The sequence below is a fragment of the Phalacrocorax aristotelis genome, chromosome 6, assembly GCF_949628215.1.
Source record: "Phalacrocorax aristotelis chromosome 6, bGulAri2.1, whole genome shotgun sequence".
NCBI classification, from domain to species: Eukaryota; Metazoa; Chordata; class Aves; order Suliformes; family Phalacrocoracidae; genus Phalacrocorax; species Phalacrocorax aristotelis.
In genome coordinates, this window is record NC_134281.1 from 57,681,433 (window position 1) to 57,705,493 (window position 24,061).

Here is a 24,061-nt window from a genome sequence, read left to right on the forward strand (position 1 = left end):
AAAACATTCAGAAATCAATATGGTCTAGCACTATATCACATTTAAATGGATTCTATACACTTGCAGTACAGTATCTCTCAAAAAAATAAAGGTGCCTTAACTTACAATCACTTCCAGCTTTCCCTGGACATCATGCGACTTGATAACCCAATTGACAGACTTTTTACACTTGAGGATAAGTACGACATCTCTGACAAGCTTGGCGCCTGGTTGAGATGGTTTAATGTCAACGATTATATCCACCTGGAAAGCACTGTGTGTGGAAAATAGAGAGAAAGTTAGACCAGAATGCCAGAAATTTTCAGCTATCAACCTTCTTCCAATCCATCATGTTTCCACTGTCTGGCCAGCTGATTAAAATGCTGGAGATTATCCCAGGCAACACAACATGTGCAAAACAGATTGTTATTCCACATACGCTTAAATGATTTTGCATAACAATAGAAACAAATATTTTTTTAAAGAAAAATAATACTTTTGCCTCTTTTTTACAAGAAGCATGCTACTCATTTCAGCTATTATTTAGAACAGGTTAGTTATATGACTAGCAGTTTGCTTTATAAAATAAATATTGTTTTCTTATTTCACTGCAACAGTGCCTAAATATAGCTGGTTTGGTTTCCTGTGGCTATAACTGTATTAAAGCTCAAAATAATACCTTAAAAAAACCCCAAAAAGACAAATTAAGCGGGTTAATACCAAAAAAGCGCACAAATACTATACTGGGGAGTGTCTCTGCCTAGGCAGTTAAATTGTGTAAATTACTTTGCTTAGGATCTTGCGTGTGTTGAGGAATTAAGTCGTTGTATTCAGTTTCCAATACTTCTGGATTTATACTTACTTTAAAAAGACAAGAAAAGAAAACAGATGTCCAGCCTACTGCTTGCTGGAAAATAGATGAACGCTATCCAAATTTTCAAGACCTCAGTAAAATAAGTAGAGCAAACGGGTCTGTACCCATCAATAACATCTCGTCATGCAAAATATTAATTCAACAGATAAACCTTTACTTTCAGATCATCTTATGGGGCCATCTGTCATAAGAATCTGCTCATCCCCAAGCAACAGCTTTCAACTAACGTTCTGCACTGGGACTTAGCGTATCTTGGGACCCTTGTTTCACCTCCTGCAGTTTTACACACGCCCAGCTCAGTTTCTGTGTGTTTGTTTGTGGATATAAACTTTGAAAAGATAGCTGTGGATAACACATAAAAATTAAGAATGAAGCAAGGGGAATTTAACCTAATACTTTTAATAACAAAACATTTAAACATTTTGCAGTGTTATCATCTGAAAAACAAATTCCTACCGTACTATCAGGCAAAGCCAAAAGCCCAGAGGGCCTGGAGACAGGGCTGTCATTGCATTAACACTGACAAGGGGCTTACAATGATGTTGATGCTAAAGAACAGCTCTGTTCAGGACGGGGCTGCAACTCACGCCACACACATTCGGCCTTACCTACTCCACTTCCACTACATCTCTGCACTTTCTTACTCCCCCAAGGTTGCTAGGCAAGAATATTCTCACACTCTGGGTTCACCACCTCACAGTGAGATAATTACCCCTCCTCTCACCTCTAATTCTCCCTGTGCGATTTCCTCATTAGGGATGGGATGTGCTCAAATGTTAACTACACGAGGAGCACAGTTGGACAGTGCTGGATATCCAGTGTCTGCAGTAGGCAGGCAGGATTTTAATTCTACCTCATCTCTGATGAAATTGTACTTTTCTTCTAGTGAAAAGGAAAACCACCTAAGTTTCATAGCAATTTCTGTTCTAGCAACGCTGCTCAGCACTTATGAAGAGCTTTTTCAGGTGTGACTATATGAAGCAAACCCCATTCAGGTGCTCCCACTAAGACCTAGGAGAGACCAGCAAAGGATGAAGGTTTTAAATGTTTTACCTCCTAAGTTTACAGTACCTTTGACAATTTAGATAATCCTCATAATGTGTTCAGAGAATTAAGTGGTTTTCCCTAACCACTAGTTATAAACTTTTCTGGCCAGTGGACCACCGTCAACCCTTAACATTTACGAACAATTACAAAATTATCCCTTAAACTCAACTGGAGACTCGACAGAAAACACTGTTACGATTCTGCAGACCAACTGTGGAACAATTACTGTGGGCGGCAGATCACTTGTGACCTCCGGACCACTGCTCAGGAGCCACTGCCCTGGGCTTTGCTGCCAGTCATCCCTACCTGTGACGGGTCTAGACTACTTTTAACCTCTCTCTCACCTCCTCATACAGTGGTCCTATCTTAAACCCTGTCTGTCGGGTGCTGCCATTATTCACATGCCCTTATTCTTGAAAGATTGATTAAGAAGCAGGGCAGGATACAGTCACAAAAATGGATATGCAGTCTTGTCCAGGAAAATCCTGGGATCATGAAGCAGAATCCAACATCTTTACATACTGCAGAACTAATTTTTATTTAAGGCAAAGTACTAAGGACCAAGCTCTTCTTGTAAGCACAAAATGGCTGCTTTCATTTGATTTTTAATAGACAGATGAAATTTTTAGCTGTCATTTCAAACAGATTCATTCTATTTAAACAATACTTTACCTGTATGGATTGGAATTTGGAGTGATTAGTTCAATGATATGAACTTCTCTTTCTTGGACTAAGTTAGACATAAGGCACCCCTCCGCTGTTTTTGGTTGTAGGTATCCCGCAAGGTAATTTAAAGAAAGAAAATTCTTTTCTATGTTGCACGAGGGAGGAAAAACTTGATCTGGAGGAAAGGGGAAAAAAAAAGAAAGCATACACACCTTTACCCATACATATCATCTTACATGCATGTATGTACCGCATCTACTTCACTGCGGCGCTGTACTTTACGACATAGGTCTTTATGCCAAAAGGTATTTCTATTATCTATCACAAGCGCTTATGACAAATCAATGTAATATTGAAAGGGAGATCTCTTGTAATAACACAGCACATCTCTGATGCTCTGATGTAAAATACATACTTCTGTACTGCACAGTTTCTATTTAGGGATTTAAGTATTTAATGGAAGAAAAGCCCTACAAGGAGAAATCTGAAAGCAATACTGAAGCAAAACGTGAGCAAAATGAATAAAATATATTTGTTCCTCGCACCTTTAAAAACACCCGATGTCTTTCTTTTGAAATTAACTCACAGAAAACTTCTGTGATCAATTTCTTCTCTCTTTAGAAAACGTTTTATTCTTGTTATTCTGAACTTACCGTATTTAAAAGATCACAAAGTGTTTTCCATTTCCTTACTCAATATATTTTCCTATATATTGTGTAGTCAGAGTCAGTGTTGTCTAGAAATACTGCAGTTCTCTTGTGCATGGAAAATTGAATATAGCAAGAAATGGATGAAATCAGTTGTTGATATTAAGGAAGTCTGACCATAAAATCCATCACTGAAATGAAGAAATTCTAGAGTAGCTATTCAACCTCTCTTTTGGTTTTAACTGCCTAGCTGATCACGAGCATTAACTAGTGTACAATGCAAAATATAAAAAATAGTCTCTTGGTATGAAGATCTCATGCACAGCCTACGTTGCTGTACTCCAGGAAGCAGTATTTCCATTGAAAAATAGGAACACTCTGTATTTCTGAGATAGTCCTTCTGTGTATTATGACAATTCATATGTAAAGCTAAGTATCACGTTCAAAGACACAAAGTCCTGTAGAATATAATTCCAAGCGGCTGGCTCTTTGACCTTTGCTTTACAAAGAAGGCTTTCCTATTAAGATCAGTAGCAAGATAGAAAAAAAGAAAAAAAAATCAAATATAATGCATTATGCATGCAAAACTGTGGACGAACTCTTAAAAGCTGAGCTGAGACCGCTCTTAGTACTTGCTCCCTAAATAAGAGCTGAAATGTCACCCTTGAAGCACATTTGTGTCTGGAACGTAACTTTGCAGGGAGACCAGAGGCTCCTGTGACCCGGGCCACTGCAGAAACGATTAGGGGAGTTTCTTCTCCTGATCTTAGCAAGGTTAATATTCAAAGACTACTTTGTGTGTCTTCCCTACAGAATCTATGAAAGCTGTATGAGGCTGTAACTATTCATACTGCCCAAGCAAAGCACTCCTCTAACATCTGGTATGTGCCCTGCCAGATTAGCCTTGAATGCAGCTGCAGTTCTGCCAGCTCCTCCCACAACAGCAGAGAATGGAAAATGATCCCAAATGGTCTACGCTGAGCTTGAATTTATATATATATACACACACACACGGAGAGATATATATATACACACACACATATATACACAGATATATACAGAGATACTAGTTATTTGCTTCTCAGCTGCCATACAACACAATTCAAGCCATAAAATAACAGCCTCTGAGTAGTGTGTGGATAATTACCACACGTGCTAGCGTTTGCCATTGCAAAGAACTTGGTTCCTGCTCCTGGCACTTCCATTAAATGTCTCTGGAGCTCTCAGGAACCACCGCTCTCGCCACCGCCAGCGCGGAGGCTCCCCAGCCTGGGCCTCCGCTCAATAGCACACTTTTCTTCTGCAGCAAATTTTAACTCTGTCACTGGCTACGTGACGTACACATTTACTTCCCCCCTTCACCAAAATGTATTTATTCTCATCGCTGCCAGTTACCGAGATCTGGGCTAGAAAAGAAAAGGAAAGGGGATCCACTTTGTCTTTCTTTGCTCGCTACACTACTTGACTTTTTTAGTTTCAGGGCTGTCTACTTACTTTGGAAAGGGACTGCAGGTGCCTGCAATCAATTAAAAACCTTACTAAACCAGCCAGCAAACAGTCAATTTATGGACCCTGTCCCTCTCTAATCTCTGCAGACTCCCAATATGGAATCAGACGTGAGGTTTGCTTGTAATACCCTCAGTGGAGGGTCTCTGGCCAGCACGCCCGGGTGTCGTGGGGCCCCGCTTGCCAGAAGGCACGTGGTGGAGCTGTGCGCAGCAGCTGGCAGCCGCCTTCCCCTCCGGCGTGTGCCAGGATGCTCGGATGCAGATGGGAGGGCTGCACGCTGGGATCTGTAGTTTCTGTGGGCAGCACCTCCATTTTACAGATGAGGACAGACACTGTCTGCTCTCTTCTGCACAAACTGGGTGTCATCCACAGGTTCTTGGCTGAATTGGATAAAGGTTGAGTATCCCAGCTCAAAATTGTGAGGAGGTTTTTATGAAAATGAGCACCGTTAATCAGGTGTCACTCTCCAAGACTGGCATCCTGGGCAGCAACAGTTTGATTCAGGAATAAAAATCCCAACCAAGCAGAGCTTGCCTTTCTAAGTCTGAGCTGGGGATAAGCAAGGCCTTTGGGATTTTCCTCAGCCACTCTGACGGCAGGGCTTTTTCCTGTGTATTTTGAAATTCACTAGCCCTTAGCACAGTGGAGATCAGAACATCGACTGACATTTAATGGCAGGGTATAAATGTGAGCAGGGAAAAGGCTGCAGCGGTCTCTGGAGGGAGGGCAGAAACGAGCAGGACACACAGCTAAAGCCTGACACAACACAATCACCTACAAGTATTAAACCAAGCAAGTCCGGTGTGCAGGACACATGCACTGGTGTGTATAGGGTGCAAATCCAGAGTCAGGACTAAAGCTTCAGCTTCTGCCAGGACAGGAGCAGAGGGTTACCATCTGTAAACAGACTTACATTTTTCCAGCTTAGTTATTATTACAGTTGACTTTTTTTTTTCTTCTTTAGCTAAGAAATGTGTTGAAATTAGTCCCCCTCCAGGCTAGCACATCTGCCCTGGATTTACACTGGCAGTACTGGATGCGTTAGGTAACATTTAGCTAGCTGATAAGTCTTCCTGACTTGTACAACCGTATCTTACTGAAGCATAAGGAATTAAACTGACTTCTGCTAAAAATGTGTGCTAAGATCACTTTTCACCATGAGCAGTCCTGCTTTCTAGAATCTGACAGCCATTATCACGGCAATGGCTTTGCCATCTCCTTCACTACAGAAATCAAAGCAAGAACAAGAACGCCGCTTCTTGCGCCCACTTCCTCCAAACCCTTATTCTGGCCCCTTTAAGTTCTCACTGTGGTCACCATCCCTGCAGTATTTGATCGGCTACTCTTTCAAATTGACAGGATTCAGATGCACTTGGCCCTGACCCAGTTTGCTAGCTCGCTCAGCTGCCTTTCATTTGCAGCTTCAAAAGTGATTTCAGAGACCCACGGCATTAGAAGCGGTTTTATTCTATGGAAGATCACCCTTCTTTGGATCTTTTTGTCCTCTGGCTTGCATTTGCTGTTTGCTGCATTCAGCTACATCTTCAAGTTCTAAAAATGTTACATCTGCTTTCAGATTTTTCTAACTTGAGTGAAGCTGAAATGTAGACAATTACATGAACACTGCCATTAGATTCTGTATCAGTCACATAGCAAGGAACTACTTCATATGACCACTTATAGATTATAAGTAATACTAGCTGTGATTCACAGACTGGCAGCTGAGGGGACCTGACTAAAGCGCTTGAGGAGTGTGAGTTTTGTATGAAAAGCCTGAAATGTCCATCAGCATACACTGTGGTTTGTGGAATTCACTGGTTCCATTGTTCACTCTGCAGAGAAGCAGACCAGGTCCACGCCCCACGTGGTTTCCATAGAACTCCTCGCACAACTGCTGCGGTTCAAGAACTGACCCTCTCCCCACCCCTGAACACATGCATAACCCCCACACATACACACACATTCATTCTTCTGCCAAGAATTTAAATCAAGATCAAATATGGTTACAGCTGAGCAAGTTTGTAGGAGCCTTCTCAGAAACTGTCTGTTTTGGTTGCCTGCCAAGTGCCATTTTGTGTACTTGCTCCTAATTAAATTGTGTTTTAACACGTTCTAAAGATGATGCAAAGCTCTCCTATTTAGCTGCTTCGTTTGACTGGAGACATGCAAATCAACAAAAAAATTTTATCTGTTTTTTGACATATCTAATTAAACGTTCACCTCTGCAACGCAGAGACCACTACTCCCGTGTATAAGTTCCAAGAGCACTTTAATAAGCTAATAAATATATTTCTGAATGATTTCCTGGCATTAAAATCCAAGACTAGTGCCAAGTAGAACAAAAATCACGCAGGGGAATCCTGTACAAATTTGGCAGGATTTGGATAAAACCAACATAGGCATGTTCCCATTTTGGGGGGCAAGCCTCATGCTTAAGGAAATCAAATGATCAGATACAGGTGGTTAGGAAAGAATGTTTTCTCCACAGAAGGTTTCTGGCATTTTTTTTGTAGCCAAGTAGTCCAGCTATGCAGAATTTTCTCTAGAAATATTGCTGAAGTACTACTAAGTTAGGCTGCTGGTGCTAGTAAATGCTGAGCCCACCAGTACTTGTTGGAGGTTGATAAAATGTTCTATTGATGTCTACTTTTCCCATCACTAATTGAGACAACAACTAGTTTCAAAATATCTGGACCACTAGCTGCAATGCAAATCAGTTCCAGATCAGTTTTATCAGCCTTTATTCTTGTTGCTTTTGATTTAGCCTAAACCTGGATGTTTGCTTTAGCCTGAACTTGGATGACATCTTCAGAGAACAAAACACAACAAAACACCAAACCCCCCCAAAACCCCCCCAAAAAACAAACCCACCCTCAACAAACCCCCCCAACCCCCCCCCCCCCCCCCCCGAAATCCCACAAGAGTGAATTGCAGGCCATTAGGTAAAGAACACTGACAGCTTAAAACATCCCATGGCTACAAAAAGAAAATTTCACCCTCAAATCATCCTGCACTATAGAGGAAAGTCTGCTCTCCCTGCAAAGTTCCTTTCACTAATTATATATTTTCCAGAAAATAAACTTGAATAGAGACAAGTAGGACATAAACCCTCATGAACCTACTACCTTGGTCCAAGAACATAATGAAGAGAAGAGCTGTGGCTCTGTTATCCACGGTTTATAACCGGCTCAGGCCCAATATGGGCCTGTGAAATCCCTGAGGAGCTGCAGACCTGTCCCACCAGCCCTCGGCCACCTGATGAATTTGGCATGTGGCTCACAAGGACAGGAAATCTTGCTCCTTGGGATGAAAATACACAAGGATGTTAGACTGAAGCAATTTATCTTGGTGAGGAAAGTGATGATTCTTTGCCCAAGGTAGTCTGGATCCTTATACAAGCAAATACTGAAAAAAATACAACTCAGGTTTTTCTAGAAATTACCCCCTACCTCAGGTTCCCTACTTCAGTTCTTTAGTTGAAGACACCCAAATGATCACCATGACTAGTTTATTCCTTTTAAAAGGTGAAGCTTTGACTCCTCTAAGATTCTGGCCAATTGCATCCACATCTGTTGAGCATAAAATTATGGCACCAGAATCCATTAAAAGTTGCCTAAATCCAAGGTCTAGTCTTTAGACTTGCTCTTATTTCTCTGCCTTCCCCTTTCACACCACATCTCTTGGAAAATTAGGGGTATGTTTAAAGATTAAAATAAAAAAATGTGAAATTATGCTACAGCAAGACTTATTCTCACCATCTAGAAGAGCCTATCAATTCTGTTGGGTTTGGTTTTTTTACCTTCTCCTACTTTAATATAGATGTTTCTTGATATTTTGAGTTCAGTGAAGGATGTTACTGCTCCATATTCCTTCTGGGCCCACTGTAGCAGACGTTCATTTTTCTCTGGAAAAAGCTTTTCTTCCGTTTCTGCTGACAAGGAGAAATTTCCCTTCTCAAACTGAACAACGGAACCTAAAGACACCTGATGGGAATAAGAACATATTTTTAATGTGGTACATTTATCCGCACAGACAGGTAGCATGTTTAAGCAATGTAATCTGTCACACCCAAACGCTTTACTGAAGGTGATTACGGCTTATTTCCAAAAACGCCTGACCTTCATGTGTTTCAACACCTGCATAATGGTTCTTTTTTCAGAGGTTTTTTTTTTAAAATGAAGCACCCATCAGCCTGGCTGGGGTGCACGTGGCAGCTGACTGACGGAGCGCCCTGAGCCGCTCTCCAAAGTTGTACTGCTGCAGAAGCGGTACGGCTGCGCTGCAAAGGGAGCTGAACTGCGGGTGTGAGGGGAGGGCTGGGAGGCAAGAGAAAAACTAAGGAGAGAGTAGGAAGAAGATGGTCTGAGGAACTGAAGGGAAAGAAGGATGTGAAGCTCAATAAAGCTGGGAACTACTGAAGTAACTCCTAAATCAGAAAGAACATGAGTCAAGCTCAGTGACAGATAAAGGCCAACAGAGAAACACAGAGTGAAGAAAGAGAAAGGCTGGGAGAAAGTGAAGATATTTACTGTTGCTTTATTTACAGGAAATGAGAAAATGCTTTAGTCTAATGCATAAAGCAGATGAGTTATACATCTCTAGAAAAATCCTTATAAATAGCTTACATTAACTCAGGTCTTGACTGGAAAAACTAAAATGTTGTTTAAAATAGTCAAAACAGAAAAACGGTAAGTACCAGTGTAATAGGTTATGCAGGAAAGCCTAAGGTTTTCAAATACAACTTCACTGGAGTGGCAATAGCATCATTCCAGAAAAGAAGAGGGCACAGGGCCAGACTCTCTTTCAGACTGGAGCTGCTTCAACTTGCATTGGTCTTGAGAGATAAACAAGTCATGCCAGATTTACTGCAAAGCAAGATCATCCCAACAGCAACCCGTAGGCTCTCCTGTTCCCTGCAGAGGGACGTGGCCAACACTTCCAGAGCATGTCAGTTCTCAAGAGGTCCCTATAACAAGTGGTTAAAGAGGAGCATTCCTTCATCTGCCCAACCTCAGAAGCCATCACCCATCCATACACTTCACTGTCTCTTCAGTGCCTGAGGACTGGGGCCTGCGTGCCCTACCAGGGCTGGTCTTTCCATGCACACTTTCACTAAGATCTAAAACATCAAGTCAAGAATAACATGGGCTTGAGTGAGAACGCCCAGCAAGATGAATGAGCTTTCAGGTTTGAACACATCAGTGAAGATTTCTTTGGACGTATTCCCCGCAGTAGTGTGTAAGCAGTGCTTGCCCAGATGTAACACACAGCTCCTACTTCCAGAGCGCTGCAGTAGACAAGGCTTCAGGAAAGAAGTACCATTTTCTTGTGCTGTCCTCAGAGCAGCCCGGGAAGAAGCCTGGGTCACTCTGCTGTTCTCTTCCTCCTTCCCTTTCCCTGACTTTCTACTAACCCAGATTTCCTTGACGGAAGAAAAGTAAATTTTTTTTTTTCTCCAACTGAAAATCCAAAACTACTACTGATGATAATTGGAAGAGTGAAAAATACATCATTACAATTTCTAACCTGAGTATTATTTACATGTTATAGCAGGGTAATGATCAGAAGTATCTCTCTAACCTTTTAAACAACGAAGTGCTATCAACAGCAATTATTTTACAGAGGTATCCGAAGTCAGGTTCCAACTACAGAAATTAACTAACAGCAATCAACTACTGCCTACCCTAGAGCTACTGTTCCCAGCACTATTTCAGGATGTTATATATCAGTTTGTTTAGCACCTACAAATATTTGTCAAAGTAGACACATAAATTACACCCTCTGGCATACGGAAAGAATTTCAAAGCTCTTCCCTGTGCCTCCAGCTATTTCATCAGCATTTATTATGCACATATCACATACTCTCCTCTAAGAGACAGCCAATGTAATTCAGAGTACAATTTGGGCAGACCTGTCACAAACACCAGCGTAGCAATCCTTTTGCCAGAAGAGTTTTCAAAGTTTAAACTAACATCTCTTTCAATCCTGAATTATCTTCCTTAATTTTTTTTCAAATGGCTACCATAAACCATTTCACAGAATCACAGGTTGGAAGGGACGTCAGGGATCATCTAGTCCAACCTTTCCTTTAAATGGAGAAGTCTTTATTCAGTGTTACACAGAATACACTATATTCTCTCAATACTCTCATACTTCTCAAATAAGAAAGCAAACTCTGCCATCAGAGAAAATCCACTGCCCCTGAATCTACAATACTGGGAAAAGAGAGCAGTTATATTAAAACTTATTTAGCAAATAGCATTAACTTTGTGCTTCTACCACTTAGAAGCAGCTACACCGTGGATTGGTTTAATGGGGCACTCTACAATGCTCCTAACATAATAAATTTTATAGTGTGCACAGTCTCGTAGGACGACACTGACACAGCACAAGACAGGTCATGCAGGGATCACATACAGAGCACCTCTTAGCAATGCTGTCTTTTATATCTGAGACATATGGGACACCTTTGTAGACTCCTGGCCTGATTAGAAAAGTCTCCTGTGCATAAAAATTGCAGGATTTAAGGACTTAACCAGTTATTATTTTGCAGGGATATTGAATAGATGCTGGCATTCCACGCTCGGGAACAAACCACCTTAACTACCTCCAAAATAATACAGCTTATCCAGTAAGTACAGTAATTATGTTTCATTTGCACTATTTCACAACGCTTCTGGTATTTTTTATGGACAGTAAAGAAGTATCAGCGTCACCTTTTAGGGAAACCATGAGAGAAAATATTATTCCTTCTAAATACTGACCAAAGAAATGCACTAGCTTGCAATAATGTATTTCACTACATTTTTCATTTGATATAGGATATATTTAAATGTCTGCTAAGATGACAGCTTTCTTCCTCAGAATACGCTTGGTTTGCCATTTATTACTAATTAAAACTTGAAAACCTTCTGCATCATCCTGCGGCACAACAAACGTCTTCCTGCGAGACAGATCCTATCAATGAACCCCAAAGTTACCGAGTCCTACTAGGGAGGAACCGACAGACAGAAAGCAGAGCAAATGAAAAGCCTGGCACAAGCATCCTCACTAAATGATCAGACAGTAAACAGCCTTAAATAAACATGAAGCTTATCATAATTTACTTTCTTTAATCACATAAAGTCTATTTGAAATGCTGGTTCCACTACCAGGTTTTAGAAAGGAGTGCAGAGTTCTGCTGTGCCTGCCAGCGTTGGGATTTTTACTACACGGACCTAAGGCAAGGTTAAGTGAGCCAAGCACGTTATTTTTTCTGGAAAGAATTCAACAGGCTCTTCCAAAAAAGGCAACCATCACTGTTTCAACACCTGCCTTGAACATTAACTACTAACGCTTCAGAACAAACCTAAAGCAGCGCTCTCTAACGTACTTAAGATAAGCCACAGCATTAAAACCAAAGAATGTTTTAAATATTTGGGAATATATCAACAATTTTTATCTGAGCACTCATTACGCAGCCGAATGGGTGATTAAGAAACTGCTGCCACGTACACTTTTATCTGCTCACTTCATCTTCTTCAGTGGTTACTTTCAGAGGTTGCAGAGTGGAAAAAGTGCCCCAGCTCTATTTCTTCCTGTTGTTGTGAGGACATTAAAAGTGACTGCACCAGAAACATCCTCTGCTGCTGAGTCCACCTACATGCCCTGTTCACATTTCTGAGCGTAAATGAGGAAAATTCTAAGCCTGACATGGAAAAATCAGTTTGCAAGACCAGAAGATACTCGCCATGGATGCTAACCGCAGCAAGGACCGCAGCTCAAAGGGCAGTCAGAGGAAACGAGGATCAAGTACAGGGTTTTAAAAATTTGCTCCCAAAACCTACGTATTCTATCAAAGAACAAAACATGTTTAGGAGCATTTCTGGCTTACACACACTACTGCCCCGCTGACCACGGCGGGAAATAGGGACTGTAATTTTCTTTGCACTGTACAGAGGCAAGGAAACATATACCCCTCACGCTGGGGGCAAAAAACCAAACCAAAAACCAACCCTTTATATGTCCCTTAAGAAAACTTTCCAGCCTTACAAAAACTGTCCTTGCAAGGCTGCCACGGTAGTTCAAGACATCAGCTACCTGGCAGAAGTGCCAAATGGCACAAGTTACTATTCCCCAGAAGGAACAACTCAGAACCAACCCTGAGTCGCCTCATATACACTGGTGAGCGTGAACACTGCACGCTCTCAAAACAGCGTCTTCTGTTTCTTATTTCACCTATTTCCTTCTCTCCTTTTACGTGTTTATTGCCTTTTTTTTTTCCTTTGAACCTGATCCAGGGGGGATATTTGCTTTGTTTGCTTTACGACATTTTAAGTATTTAACATAGTTATAATTCAGAACTCCCAAGTAGGAAGCAAGTTCATGATTTAGCCTTGAGAGAGAGGTAGGCACCTTCGGGAGATGACTCAGAATACAAAGGTAAGTGTCCACAGCCACGCAGCATGAACCAATCCCTCCCCTCACAGCAACAGCTACACCACTATCCACCAAGGACCCCCCAGCACAAGTGACCAACAAAGCCACCCGTAAAGCCAAGACTGAGGCAAATAAACTAGCAGAAGAAAAGCAGCGTCCTTCATATTTTTATCTGAGCTATACAGTATCAGACCTATGGCAGAACGTGTAGGAGTGGAGTAAATCTGCTCCGAACAAAATTCCAAAACTTGAACCATCTTTCAGAGCAGCCCACATGGGCTTGAGACTCAGCTAGTGTTTTCTGATAATGTACTTTGATGTGCTTTGATTCCCTTACAGAGGAAAAGAAAAGCCATGGATAGAGAGATATCAGGTATTCAGAAACTCAAAAATATATCCTTTATCATTCATAAATCCACATACAACATACAGTAGTCACCAAGAGAAGAATTCTCTTTGGTAAGTGACTAAGAAACAGGCTGCTTTTGAAATGACATGCAACATTTATGATTCATCTATCAGCTTTGCATAGTCCTTACCAGCCAGAGTGCAATGCTTTCAGGCAGTAGTAAAATTTTTCATTTTCAGTTTAGTGTTCTCAAGACCACTTACAGTCATCACAAAATTCCACTTCCAGTTTTCACATTTTTGAAAACAAACACGTAAAAGAAGCTGCATTATCTTAATTAAATTTTAGATTTTAATTCTAATTCCTAGGAGATGCTCAGTTTGCCAACCACCAAAGATCTCCATAGGAATTAAGGCTGCTCAACACTTTCTTGGGATGAAAGCAGAACCTCATGGGATCAGACTCTTGCAAATCTTCATGTATCTAGAAGGAAGATCCTGGGATTTTCCATCAAAGCTGAAACTGTGTCAAAGCAAGTGCAACTTTCAAACCTCCCCATGGAACAGTTACTAGAATGATAAAAATGGAACAAAACATGTCTGTGTGAAGAGGAAGTCTGTTCCCAAAGTTTTGGGCTCAGCAGGGGTTTATTAATCGCACACAGGTAATTGCCCACTCATCTCACATTAATCTAACAACATCTTAATAGACTCAATGTAACACTCATTTGATCTGAACAAAATAAGGTAGCAGAAGCTTTTCCAGGGATTCTGTTTCAAGTTAGATTCAATTCAGTGGAAGAAAAGGGGAGAATTAAAGCGTTATCTATGCAACTGCAGCTATAGTTTCCACTGGAATCAATGAGTCAGTAACACAACCTGTTGTGATTTATTATCTCTACGTCACTAACACCAATAGTCTGCCAAAATCCACTGTGTGCTTCTGTAAACTTCCACTAGCTAAATCCCCTGTTTACTGAAGCAAGCAAAGATGGGAAGGAGCCCTGACCATACAAAAGGGAAAAGACCATTGCAGATGCCTGTTCCAGGCTCTTTCAGCCTCCTGCAGGATGGGCCTGGGATCACGCCTCAACCACTAAATGCAAGAATGTTGTTTCTTTCCTTACTCCTGCAGCCTGGTTCAACTTAAAGTCTTCCTAAGGATCAGCCTCCTTGCTCTGAAAGCGGTGGCTCTGGGCTTCTAGAGGGACCGTGAGGAGGAGCAGCACCCAGGATCAGTCAGTGGCAGCAACGAGAAAGACCAGCATCAGATCCAAGAGGCAGCAGCACCCAGACCTGGCCCACCCACACTCTCAAAGTTTTGGTTGGAGCGGTGACCCGTGAAGACAGCCCACTCGAAGCTGAAAGAAACACCAAGGAATAAAGCCTGTGTTTTGAAAGATGGCCTAAATCACCTGGGACAGGAGAAGACATAGCACAAACTATGTGATACTCTTAGCAAGTGAGGCTCCAAACAAGGACAGGACTTGAACACCCTGTGAAAGAAGCGGAGGCACACAGATCCGCCTTCCTTCCTCTGAGATTTACTGGCAAGTCGGTATTTTTGAAATATTTCTGCCCAACCCGAAGTGCTTACAGTAAAAGCAGAGGACACCTATATATCATAAAATTTCCCTATTTTGGGACATCACACTACCACATATAGACATTTTTTACTATACACTGCATATTTGCTTCGTGTACTAGATCTTGCTTCCTAAGCCAAAAATACCACATCTTTTCTGGAACGCCTTCATGAAGCAAGCTTTGAATGAAAAATAAAACCCCTAGATATTTCAAGATGCTTTACTAGGGTTACTGTACTCTTAAACTCCTACTAAATGCAGACAACACATCGCTTTCAAACATATATTTTCCACCCTGTCATTTTCTGCCATCCGTCCTTCTGACAAAATCCTTCCACTCTATTGCTAAGAATGTAAGAACCACCATGCGTAGCCTGAGGTCCCCCCGATATTTCTGGGAGTAAACCAGATATAGACTAGAAAAGCAGGATTTTGCTGGGGGTTGAATCAGGCCACAAGACAAAGTCTCCAGGGAAATTTACTATGGTGAAAGCATAATAAGAGTTACTGTTTACTAAACACTGTGTTTAATTAGACACTTGATGTTATTTTCACATTCTTTTAAAAGGCAAGGAAATGGTGTGGGGAGGAGAAGGGGGAATATGAACTCTGCCAAGTGGAAAAGGGCAACTACAGGATTATTTCCAGTTCCTGAGTAGAATGATGAAGACTTGGAGAGGAAAAAAGAAAAAAAAAAAGAACATGCAGGATTCTACAGAAATGTAAACGTCCTTTTAAATTCTTCTTCACACTGTTATGCAACACTGAAAATCTACTGCTTTTACTTTGAATAGTGAAAGGTCACTATTTATACCAAATTTATCACTAGTCATGCATTTCCTATCCTTTCTCAGTCTTCTCCTAGCAGAGCACTCCGTTCACATCTGGGTCTGTTTAACCAGTGATTGGAAATTTAGCCTCCTGATTTCCCGTTAAATACTAGGCACAGGAAAACAAATAGCACTTGTTTTTCAGTGAGTTTTGTCAGTCATCCAAAATCTAGTGCAAACCATAGAACAGCCTGTGGTTTGGTGGCAGAGACCCAAAATATGTGAACCATATTTTCATGAAGCAAAAGGAATAAACCAGCTATTGGCTGAAGTAGTAAGAAGATGGGTTTTTTTCTTCTTAGAAATACAGAAATGACTAATTATTAAACTCTTCTTTCTATTACTTATTCTTCTTTAAAGCCTTTGTCTTTTCAAATCTCGAGCCAAGAGCATGTGATCTGGTTTTGTATTTACCATTACTGCTGTTGCTTCCTCCATTTTACTAACTTAACACTCACATTCAGTCCTATTAAAGGGGTTCTTGTGAGTAAGGTTATTTGCTTGCATAAGTGCTTTCTCATCCATAACTCTTTCAATCACCTGAATAACTAACTCAAAAAGCTGAAGCGTCAAATCTTAAATCAAATATTATATAAAATCATGTATGTAGATATTTAAGGTTTTAGGGTTTGTTTTTTTTTTGATATAACAGTGATTTCTGCCAGGAAATCAAAGGATCGGGTCCCTTCTTGCATTGATTTAATTCTCACTATTTTCACTTGCCCAGTAAAGACGTTCCTAGGCTATAAAAGCAATTGAGAAAGCTACCAAATCTAAAGAAAAAAAAAATCACTTGCTGAGTAGCACCTATAAAAACTTCTTTCTGGGCAGTTTCTTAAAACTTCTGGTTTTCTGCCAAGACATGTTCGCAATAAACTGCTTTTAGGGAAGGAGAGAAATAATGACTTGATGGAAAAGGAGGAAATTATTTTGTTGTATGAAAACTTAGAAGTGGGGTGGTGGGAGAGGTCTGGTCAGGTTTCTCTGCAAGACTGACCTTCAACAAGATCACAGGTAAAAGCATTTTCTGCAGGTGTTGCCTAGCTTATGTAAAATCGTGATCTGTCACAATCTAACCAGCCCAATCACCAGTGAAGATGTCCTTCAACTTCCTCTCCCACTCCACCTTTAGGATATAATTTTGGCATTTATTTCCTACTGAGGAAAAAAAAATATTCAGCAGAGGTGCTAAGTATTCCCCTTGCTGAACTGAGCAGACCTTCCCCACCATGCACCGCTCTTGTGCGATGCCAGGGCTGATGGGCCAGCCCAGAACACTTGAACGAACACACCCATTTCCAAACTCGTGTATTTTTGTGACAGGTAAAAATATCCGATCAGCCTAATCAGGCTAGATACAGCAGTAATCAAAGTGGTGATTTTCAATTACCTGGGTCAGACAGAGTTCATGCACTAACCCATTTCAGGTATTTTCGGATTAAAATGCCATGATATTTAGGAATATTTATTTTCAACACTATGAGAATAAACAAGACTTACTTTACTAAAATCACAATAATTTTCCCAGCACCACCTACTTATCCATCAAGATTTATATAACTTACGCAGAGTCTGAGAATAGCCCTGTCTATGCCAAATGTATTGTTAATGCCACACCACATAGTCACCATACATTCCCCTTTCTCTAACATGAGCAGAGATTTATATCAGGCTTTTATCAAGATGCCAAAACTTTTTCTTAAGACTATTCGCTAGTGTTCTCTCTGGGTTATAGATGGGAAAAGATGGCCCAAGAAACAAAACGACAACACGATAAGGCAACAGACCAGTAAAGAACAACTCCCTTTAGCACCTGTGCCCCGTCTCAGATGGCTTCTCCAAAGTACTACGGCTCCGTAAGCATCACTGTGCTTCCATTCACTGCCACCGGTTTGGGGAAAAAAAAAAGTTTTCAAAACATCACATTAAAAAAAGCCTGATGTTAACAGAAAACAACCTTTGGTTTGGTTGGGGCATGCTATTTGATTTTAATGATCATTTACTCCACTGTGAGGTTGAGCCACCAGTAGAAAGTGAAACCGTGAGCTGCCTCCAAGAAGATAAAGCGTGTGACAAGTCACTGTGATGAGTGAAGCTATGTGCATTACTTGATAAATACAACTGCAAAACCACGTGTATACATCCAATTCACATTTTTATACCTAAAATTGTTTATCAAGAGGGTACTTTGTGCTTCTCTATATGCTATAACCATACATCCAAAGGCTGGATTTTGTCCCCCATTCATTTTAAACTTATGCCTAATGAAGGACCAGGCCCAAGGCAAAAATCCAAGCCTGAACTATATGATAAGAACTTAAACTCCAGCCCAACTCAGTAGTACTGTATTTTCCTGGTCTTTTGGATACAGGCTGACACAAGCTTTAAATCTTTTAATCCTTTCCTTTAAATAACGCAATCTGGGGCCGCTTAGCTTTAGTGGAAACTCAAACAATGAATTCACAGAGCGAAGGCAGCAGACCGTCTTCCCAGTGAGGACAGTGAGAACACACAGCCCTGACTCTACTCTCTACTCCAACACAAATGTCATCAAAGCTCAGTCTGCCTTAGTTTTTCCACCTGTACCATGGTACTAACAGCACTTTACAGAACACTATGATTCATTATCTGCTCATATCCTGGAGTTATCTTGACAGTTGTACTTGATGATCCTAGACGTCTTTTCCAACCTTTATGATTCTATGATTTTATCTTCTTTGTTAGAAATAACCTTGGGTCTTCTGATACAATTAATTTGTAGTTTTTATTTATTCATTCATTCAAGCGCACTTCCCTGTAACAGCTTAAGAACTTTATTATGATGCCTTACAGGGAAAAAATAACAGCTAGTAATAAAAAAGAAATAAACAGCTAGGACTTCACTAACGGTTACATGATCCTTTAACTACAAACTTTGACCCTGCTCTAGGGGTGTTGTCTTTATCAGCAGTACGTCCCAGAAGTTACCATTTAAACTTCTTTGTACTACTTACCTTTCTAACTGGGGATCAATCAATGAAACAGTGCAATTCATATTTTACATACAGTATATAATAAAATTGTGAATGGATGTATTGTACGAAAAGTCTGAACGAGAAGCTGGAAAGTCAATGATTTTCCTGCCCGAGGCTTCCATAGAGACAGACACAATAGTTATGACACTCCTATGGTATGCGTGACACAGGTTTCTGTTTTGAGCATAGAATTCACGGGCATTAAAAAAGGTTTTTTAAATTTGAAATCGATGATTCAAAATACTGTTTTCTGGCTTGGCTATACATTTAAGGAGAGCGAATAAGACAGAGCTGCAGAAGTACATGGATAAGCCAAGTATTTTCAAACAAGGGCCAAGGAAGCAAGCTCTGCACACAGCTCCCTTGGAACCGAGATTTACGCTCCTAGGCTCAATTCTCTAAAACTTACTGAAAGCCCTGGGAAGGAGGCAGGGAACCTCTCTGCTACTAGAGTAGAAGCAGTATATCTATCTGCCCCACGAGTCACCTGAAACAAGAACTCTTGATTCTGCAAAGGGACAGGCTCCTCTAGGCCAGAGGCCATCCCAGGGACTGCAACCTGGCACGGCCCAACGCATGGCTCTGCTGCTAAATCAAAGCCCCTCGATTTCTTTTCAGCATATTGCACCCGCCCACAGGTGCTGCTAGGACTTACCCAGGATTTTCCACACTTTCTGTGCTACATGATTCTGTGCTCTTTTTTCAGAAAGCTTTTAGGAAAACAATGCACTTGTCCTTGTGAGCAGAGTGGAACTACGGAAAAGCAATGGATGATCACCCCAATTTAAGTTGTTTAGCCTGTAACCTTGTGGCCTATCATCCCAAGCCGCACTAGCTACTGAGAAGCTGGTACATGAAAAGTGGGAAGGCTGATGAGCCCCTGGTAAGAGACTGAAGTTAGCTTACGTTTGCAGCAAACATATTGCCTTAGAGAAAGAACACGAAGAATGAATTTCTGAGTGAGAGGGACTGCAGGAACTAAACTGGGAGAGGTAATGGTAGACTGGTACCCTGATGCTTTCTGTTCTGCAATCTCATTCTTCAAGCTCTTTACAGAAAGGAAAAACAGAAAGCGTAACATGGTGGAAGAATATATACGTTATATGGCACTTGAAGGGATCCAAGTTGTTACGGAGAGCTATTCAGATGTTTAAACGTGATTAGGTATGGGTCAACATTGAGAGCTAGTTCACTCCTTGCAATGGAAAGGCGAGCTCCCATATCTGCACAGTTTATGGGGAGCAGTGTTATCCCACGCCACAGGCACATGCTGGGAGGACGGCATGAAGCACCACAGCTTTCAGCCCTTACTGGGACCAGCAGAGCCTAAGAGAAGCTGGAGTAGTGAGAGGAGGTATCTGAGTGCAACCAACAGGGAACTGAACCTGTAGCATCTATCACATTCCCCTGAGCCCCATCTGAGGCTCAGCCCACCCCTTCCTGCAGCATCAGTGGCCAGGTTTACTGTGGCACTTCCCGAGCAAGGTCAGACAACTTCTTGTTTGGCACAAATTGTGAGTGCTGCTGCTCGTGGTTTCAAGCCTGTTTTTGTACCAGGAGAGTTTGAAACAGTTTTCTGAAGCAAACAGCTAGTTTTGGCAGCCAAGGCCTTAGGCACACTCCTGTTGCTCCTATGCCTTCATGCAGCCCACTGAAGACCCGCTGAGCCAAACAAGCAAGCCCAGCATGATCACAGTCTGAACACCAGCACAGAGCAGAGACTGCTGAGTGGAAAGGGATGGCTCTCAGCAGAGCACCTCTTTGCTCCCAGAGGCAAGGCAAGGGGAGAAGGAGAAGCCTGGAGGAGGAGGAGGAGGAGGAGGGAAGAGATAGCTGAACACAAACTAGCTGATATGGAATGGGAGTGATGATGTAGTAATTGTAGGAGGATATCAAAACTAAATTGAAAGTAGGTCTAAGACTCGATTAACTCTTGAAAGGTGCTGTGTCTTTTGGCCAGGAGTGAAGCAAGGAATCTTGTCATACTGTGGTTCATCATCTTGTTCCTCAGTCATTTTCCCAGCAGACCCAAACTGTACTGGTTGCAATAAGGACATATACCGGGAATGGTCAACAAGAAGGTAACAGTTAAGAGTCTCTAACATGGTGATGAGAAAACCCAAGATTGTGAATACCTTGGAACACAAAATAGCCCATGTTCTTTGCACCAGTCAGTAACACATTGCACTGGAAACACGATGGAACTCTTCAAAGTTCAAAATATCAAGTGTCCTTCTAGTCTTGTACCCTGATGACAAGAAGAACAATCCTAGAAAACTTTTAGTGTCTAGCAAGTGAGAAGACTCTTGCTGCACTTAATGGTGTCACCACCACATCAGATCAACTGAGGGAGCAGTGTCCCTTCCCAGTGCACTAATGCTGCAGCACCGTCCACCTTCTCCTACTGCTGATGCACAGTAACACCATTAAGTTCCCATTCGGTACTGCAGGATCAGTCTTGCCTGCCACCGTCAGCAGTGCTGCAGGAGCAAAATTAAACCCTATAAGGATACGGCTAAAAATAATCAAGTTCAGTTCTGCAATTAGAGTTGAATATAGTAAAAGCTGCAACTTTAATAAAGACGACTCATGATTAGACATGATGTCACGCATTAAAAATTTAATCCAAACAACTTGTCTGTTTCACTACAAATAGCAAACTCAAACGTCCTGGCAAACTGTAAGGACGTGGATTTACAAATACTAGGTAATATTTGGATCCTACATTATAAGCAGTGCTCCAGTCTTTCTGAGAAACAAAAATGACTTCATTCCGGGCTTAGCTCGGTCGTTTCAATAGACCGAGCGTCATTAGAGACATAAACCGCAATTGTACGTATTGAGTTCAATACATACTGATTTTTCTTTTAGTCACAGACCACACAACTAGCGTCCACCCGTAGTATTTCCCATTGCTTTGAGGTTTTTTTTGCATTGTGGTACTACTAAACTTCTAATCAGGACGGGCAATCTGTTACGCCCTCACAGCTTTTTGAACTGGAATGGCTGGTAGCGTTAATAACCACACGATACGCAGATTCTGAAAAGCGATTTTGGTTTCTTTTCCTTGAATTCACATAAGTAGTAATTGGGTACTTTTTCCAAACTGCTTTGCTCTGCCACCTAACTGCTCTCCAGAGCCCTACACTGAAACGTGACCTCCTTTTAACTTTTTCTTTTTTAATCTACGTTTAAAAACTTTGCAAATGAATGCCGTTAACTATGTCTTGCGTGACAAGTAGCTACGATATGGAGCAGGCCAGAGGACTGTATATACTTACAAAGAAAACTCTTCTGATTCCAGGGGCCAGTCTTTCTGTTTTTAGCTTCCAGACCAGAGGCAAAGGAGAGTTGAGGAGAAATACCAGAGGCTTCTGGTGAATATGCACTGATGAAATTGGATTCAAATGTAACGTGACCTACAGAGAAACACAGAAATACATGAATACTCCCTTATAGGTTTCAAAACAAAAGTGGAATTTGAAACAATGAATCAAAGGTCATTTTTATATATATTATGGCTTGCAGCATTCAGACCTCTTGACCGAAGATCACAGACTAATCTGCTTCCAAAAAAAAAAAGTCAACAGAGCGCAGATAATGTAAAGAATGAAATAATTAACATTTGTGCTCTACGCTTGCAAAGCACTGCTAAAGTGTTTAAGAAAACCTTGGCAAACGCTGATGAAAAATAGCTTATGCAAAAGGTCAAACCACTAAGCTGAGAGTTGGAGAACAAGGAGATAAAAAGAATTGCAAAGCAAACCCTGATTTCTGGTTTCTAGATAGTAACCTACAAAGCTGGCTTAGAGTACAAATCTCATCATCTGCTGATGCTATTAGGGCATAAATCTAACCTGCAAGACAAATAAAACTAAACAAACAAAAACCAGGAGGAACAAATCCAGAGACACAAGCGAGCACTACACAAGTTTATGGAAGGAATACTGACAGAATTTTAACATACACTAGGGAAAGAAAATGCCCATCTTCAGGGACTAAAAGGATACATGGGGAAAATGATCCCAGGGAAGAGGACATCACAGAATTGAGGCAACCTGTTAGAGGTGCTTTTTAAGCAACCAGTTTGTGGTTGCTGGGAGCCCCTCCTGCCCAGCTCCTCGTATCCCAGTGCTGCCCTTCTAGAAAGGGGCCGATGGGGGGCAAATCTCTAACTAAATGCATGACAGAAAAAAGCCTGTCAGTTTTTAGCATGTAACAACTTGTAATTGAAATATACCGGTTTTGCAGTATCTAATAAGCTTTTTAAGCACAGTCAGCATTTGGCTTGATGGTTCATCCTGCTTTATAGGAAAAAAAACCTTTAGTGTGCAATCGAGAGATGATATATCACACGGACTAAGCAAGGAAGCTGACGTCCCACAGCAGTGGGTGGCAGGTGGGTTCCCTGACAGAGAATCACAGCTCTTTCTAGAACAGGTATAGAGGGAGCAAACATGAACACAAGCACTAATTTGAGTGGTGGTACACAGAAACAAGCATACAGGTAATCCAGAATTAATTTCGTTTCCTGCTAGGGAATTTGAAAGGAAATCTGAGACATTCAAGCCACCTATGTATAGTTTATTGCATTATTCTTATATAGTGGTAAGCATCAGTTAGTTTACCATTAAAGTAAATGCAGTTCAGCTGGCAAACTAGCTAGATGAAAGCTAGAGACCAAACTGAATATTAGGTACCCATTACTGTCAAAAGTCTTTCCAAAAGAAAAAGTTAGCTTTTGTTTGGTTTTTTGGGTTTTTTTAGTTGTTTTCTTCTTTTTTTTTTTCCCCACCCAAAGTGAAGATTCACCATCACTGCAAAGTGAAAGTCAGACCAAGGTCTCAGGTCTGGTGGACACCTGGAGGACAGCAGAGACACTTTTTTCTGCTACTTCAGAATGTGGGAAAAGCTGGCAGGCAACTGGCTGTGTTACTCACCACGCCAATCAGTAAGCAGAGGATTACACGCAGAATTTACTAGATTCTTAAAACCCACTGAATGAACGTGTCTCCAGGCCCCACAGTGAAACAGATGTCAAACTGGGGGGGCACAGAGGGGGCTCTGAGGACACCTGTATCTTCATCTTTGTTATGCTTGATTAAAACTTGTTAGAAAACTGATATTAAAATAATTCTGTATT

General features: G+C 41.3%; 1 protein-coding gene across 1 annotated transcript in view; it reads right to left on the reverse strand.

The window, feature by feature from the left end:
• TGFBR3 (transforming growth factor beta receptor 3) overlaps positions 1-24,061 on the reverse strand; it is a 123,291-nt gene that overhangs the window by 27,559 nt on the left and 71,671 nt on the right. Inside the window, exons 4-7 of the mRNA XM_075098111.1 lie at positions 22,200-22,337; positions 8,522-8,705; positions 2,573-2,741; positions 106-253 (exon numbers count right to left, since the gene is read on the reverse strand). Of these exons, the coding sequence (XP_074954212.1) occupies positions 106-253; positions 2,573-2,741; positions 8,522-8,705; positions 22,200-22,337 (639 nt within the window). The remainder of the gene's footprint in view (positions 1-105; positions 254-2,572; positions 2,742-8,521; positions 8,706-22,199; positions 22,338-24,061) is intronic.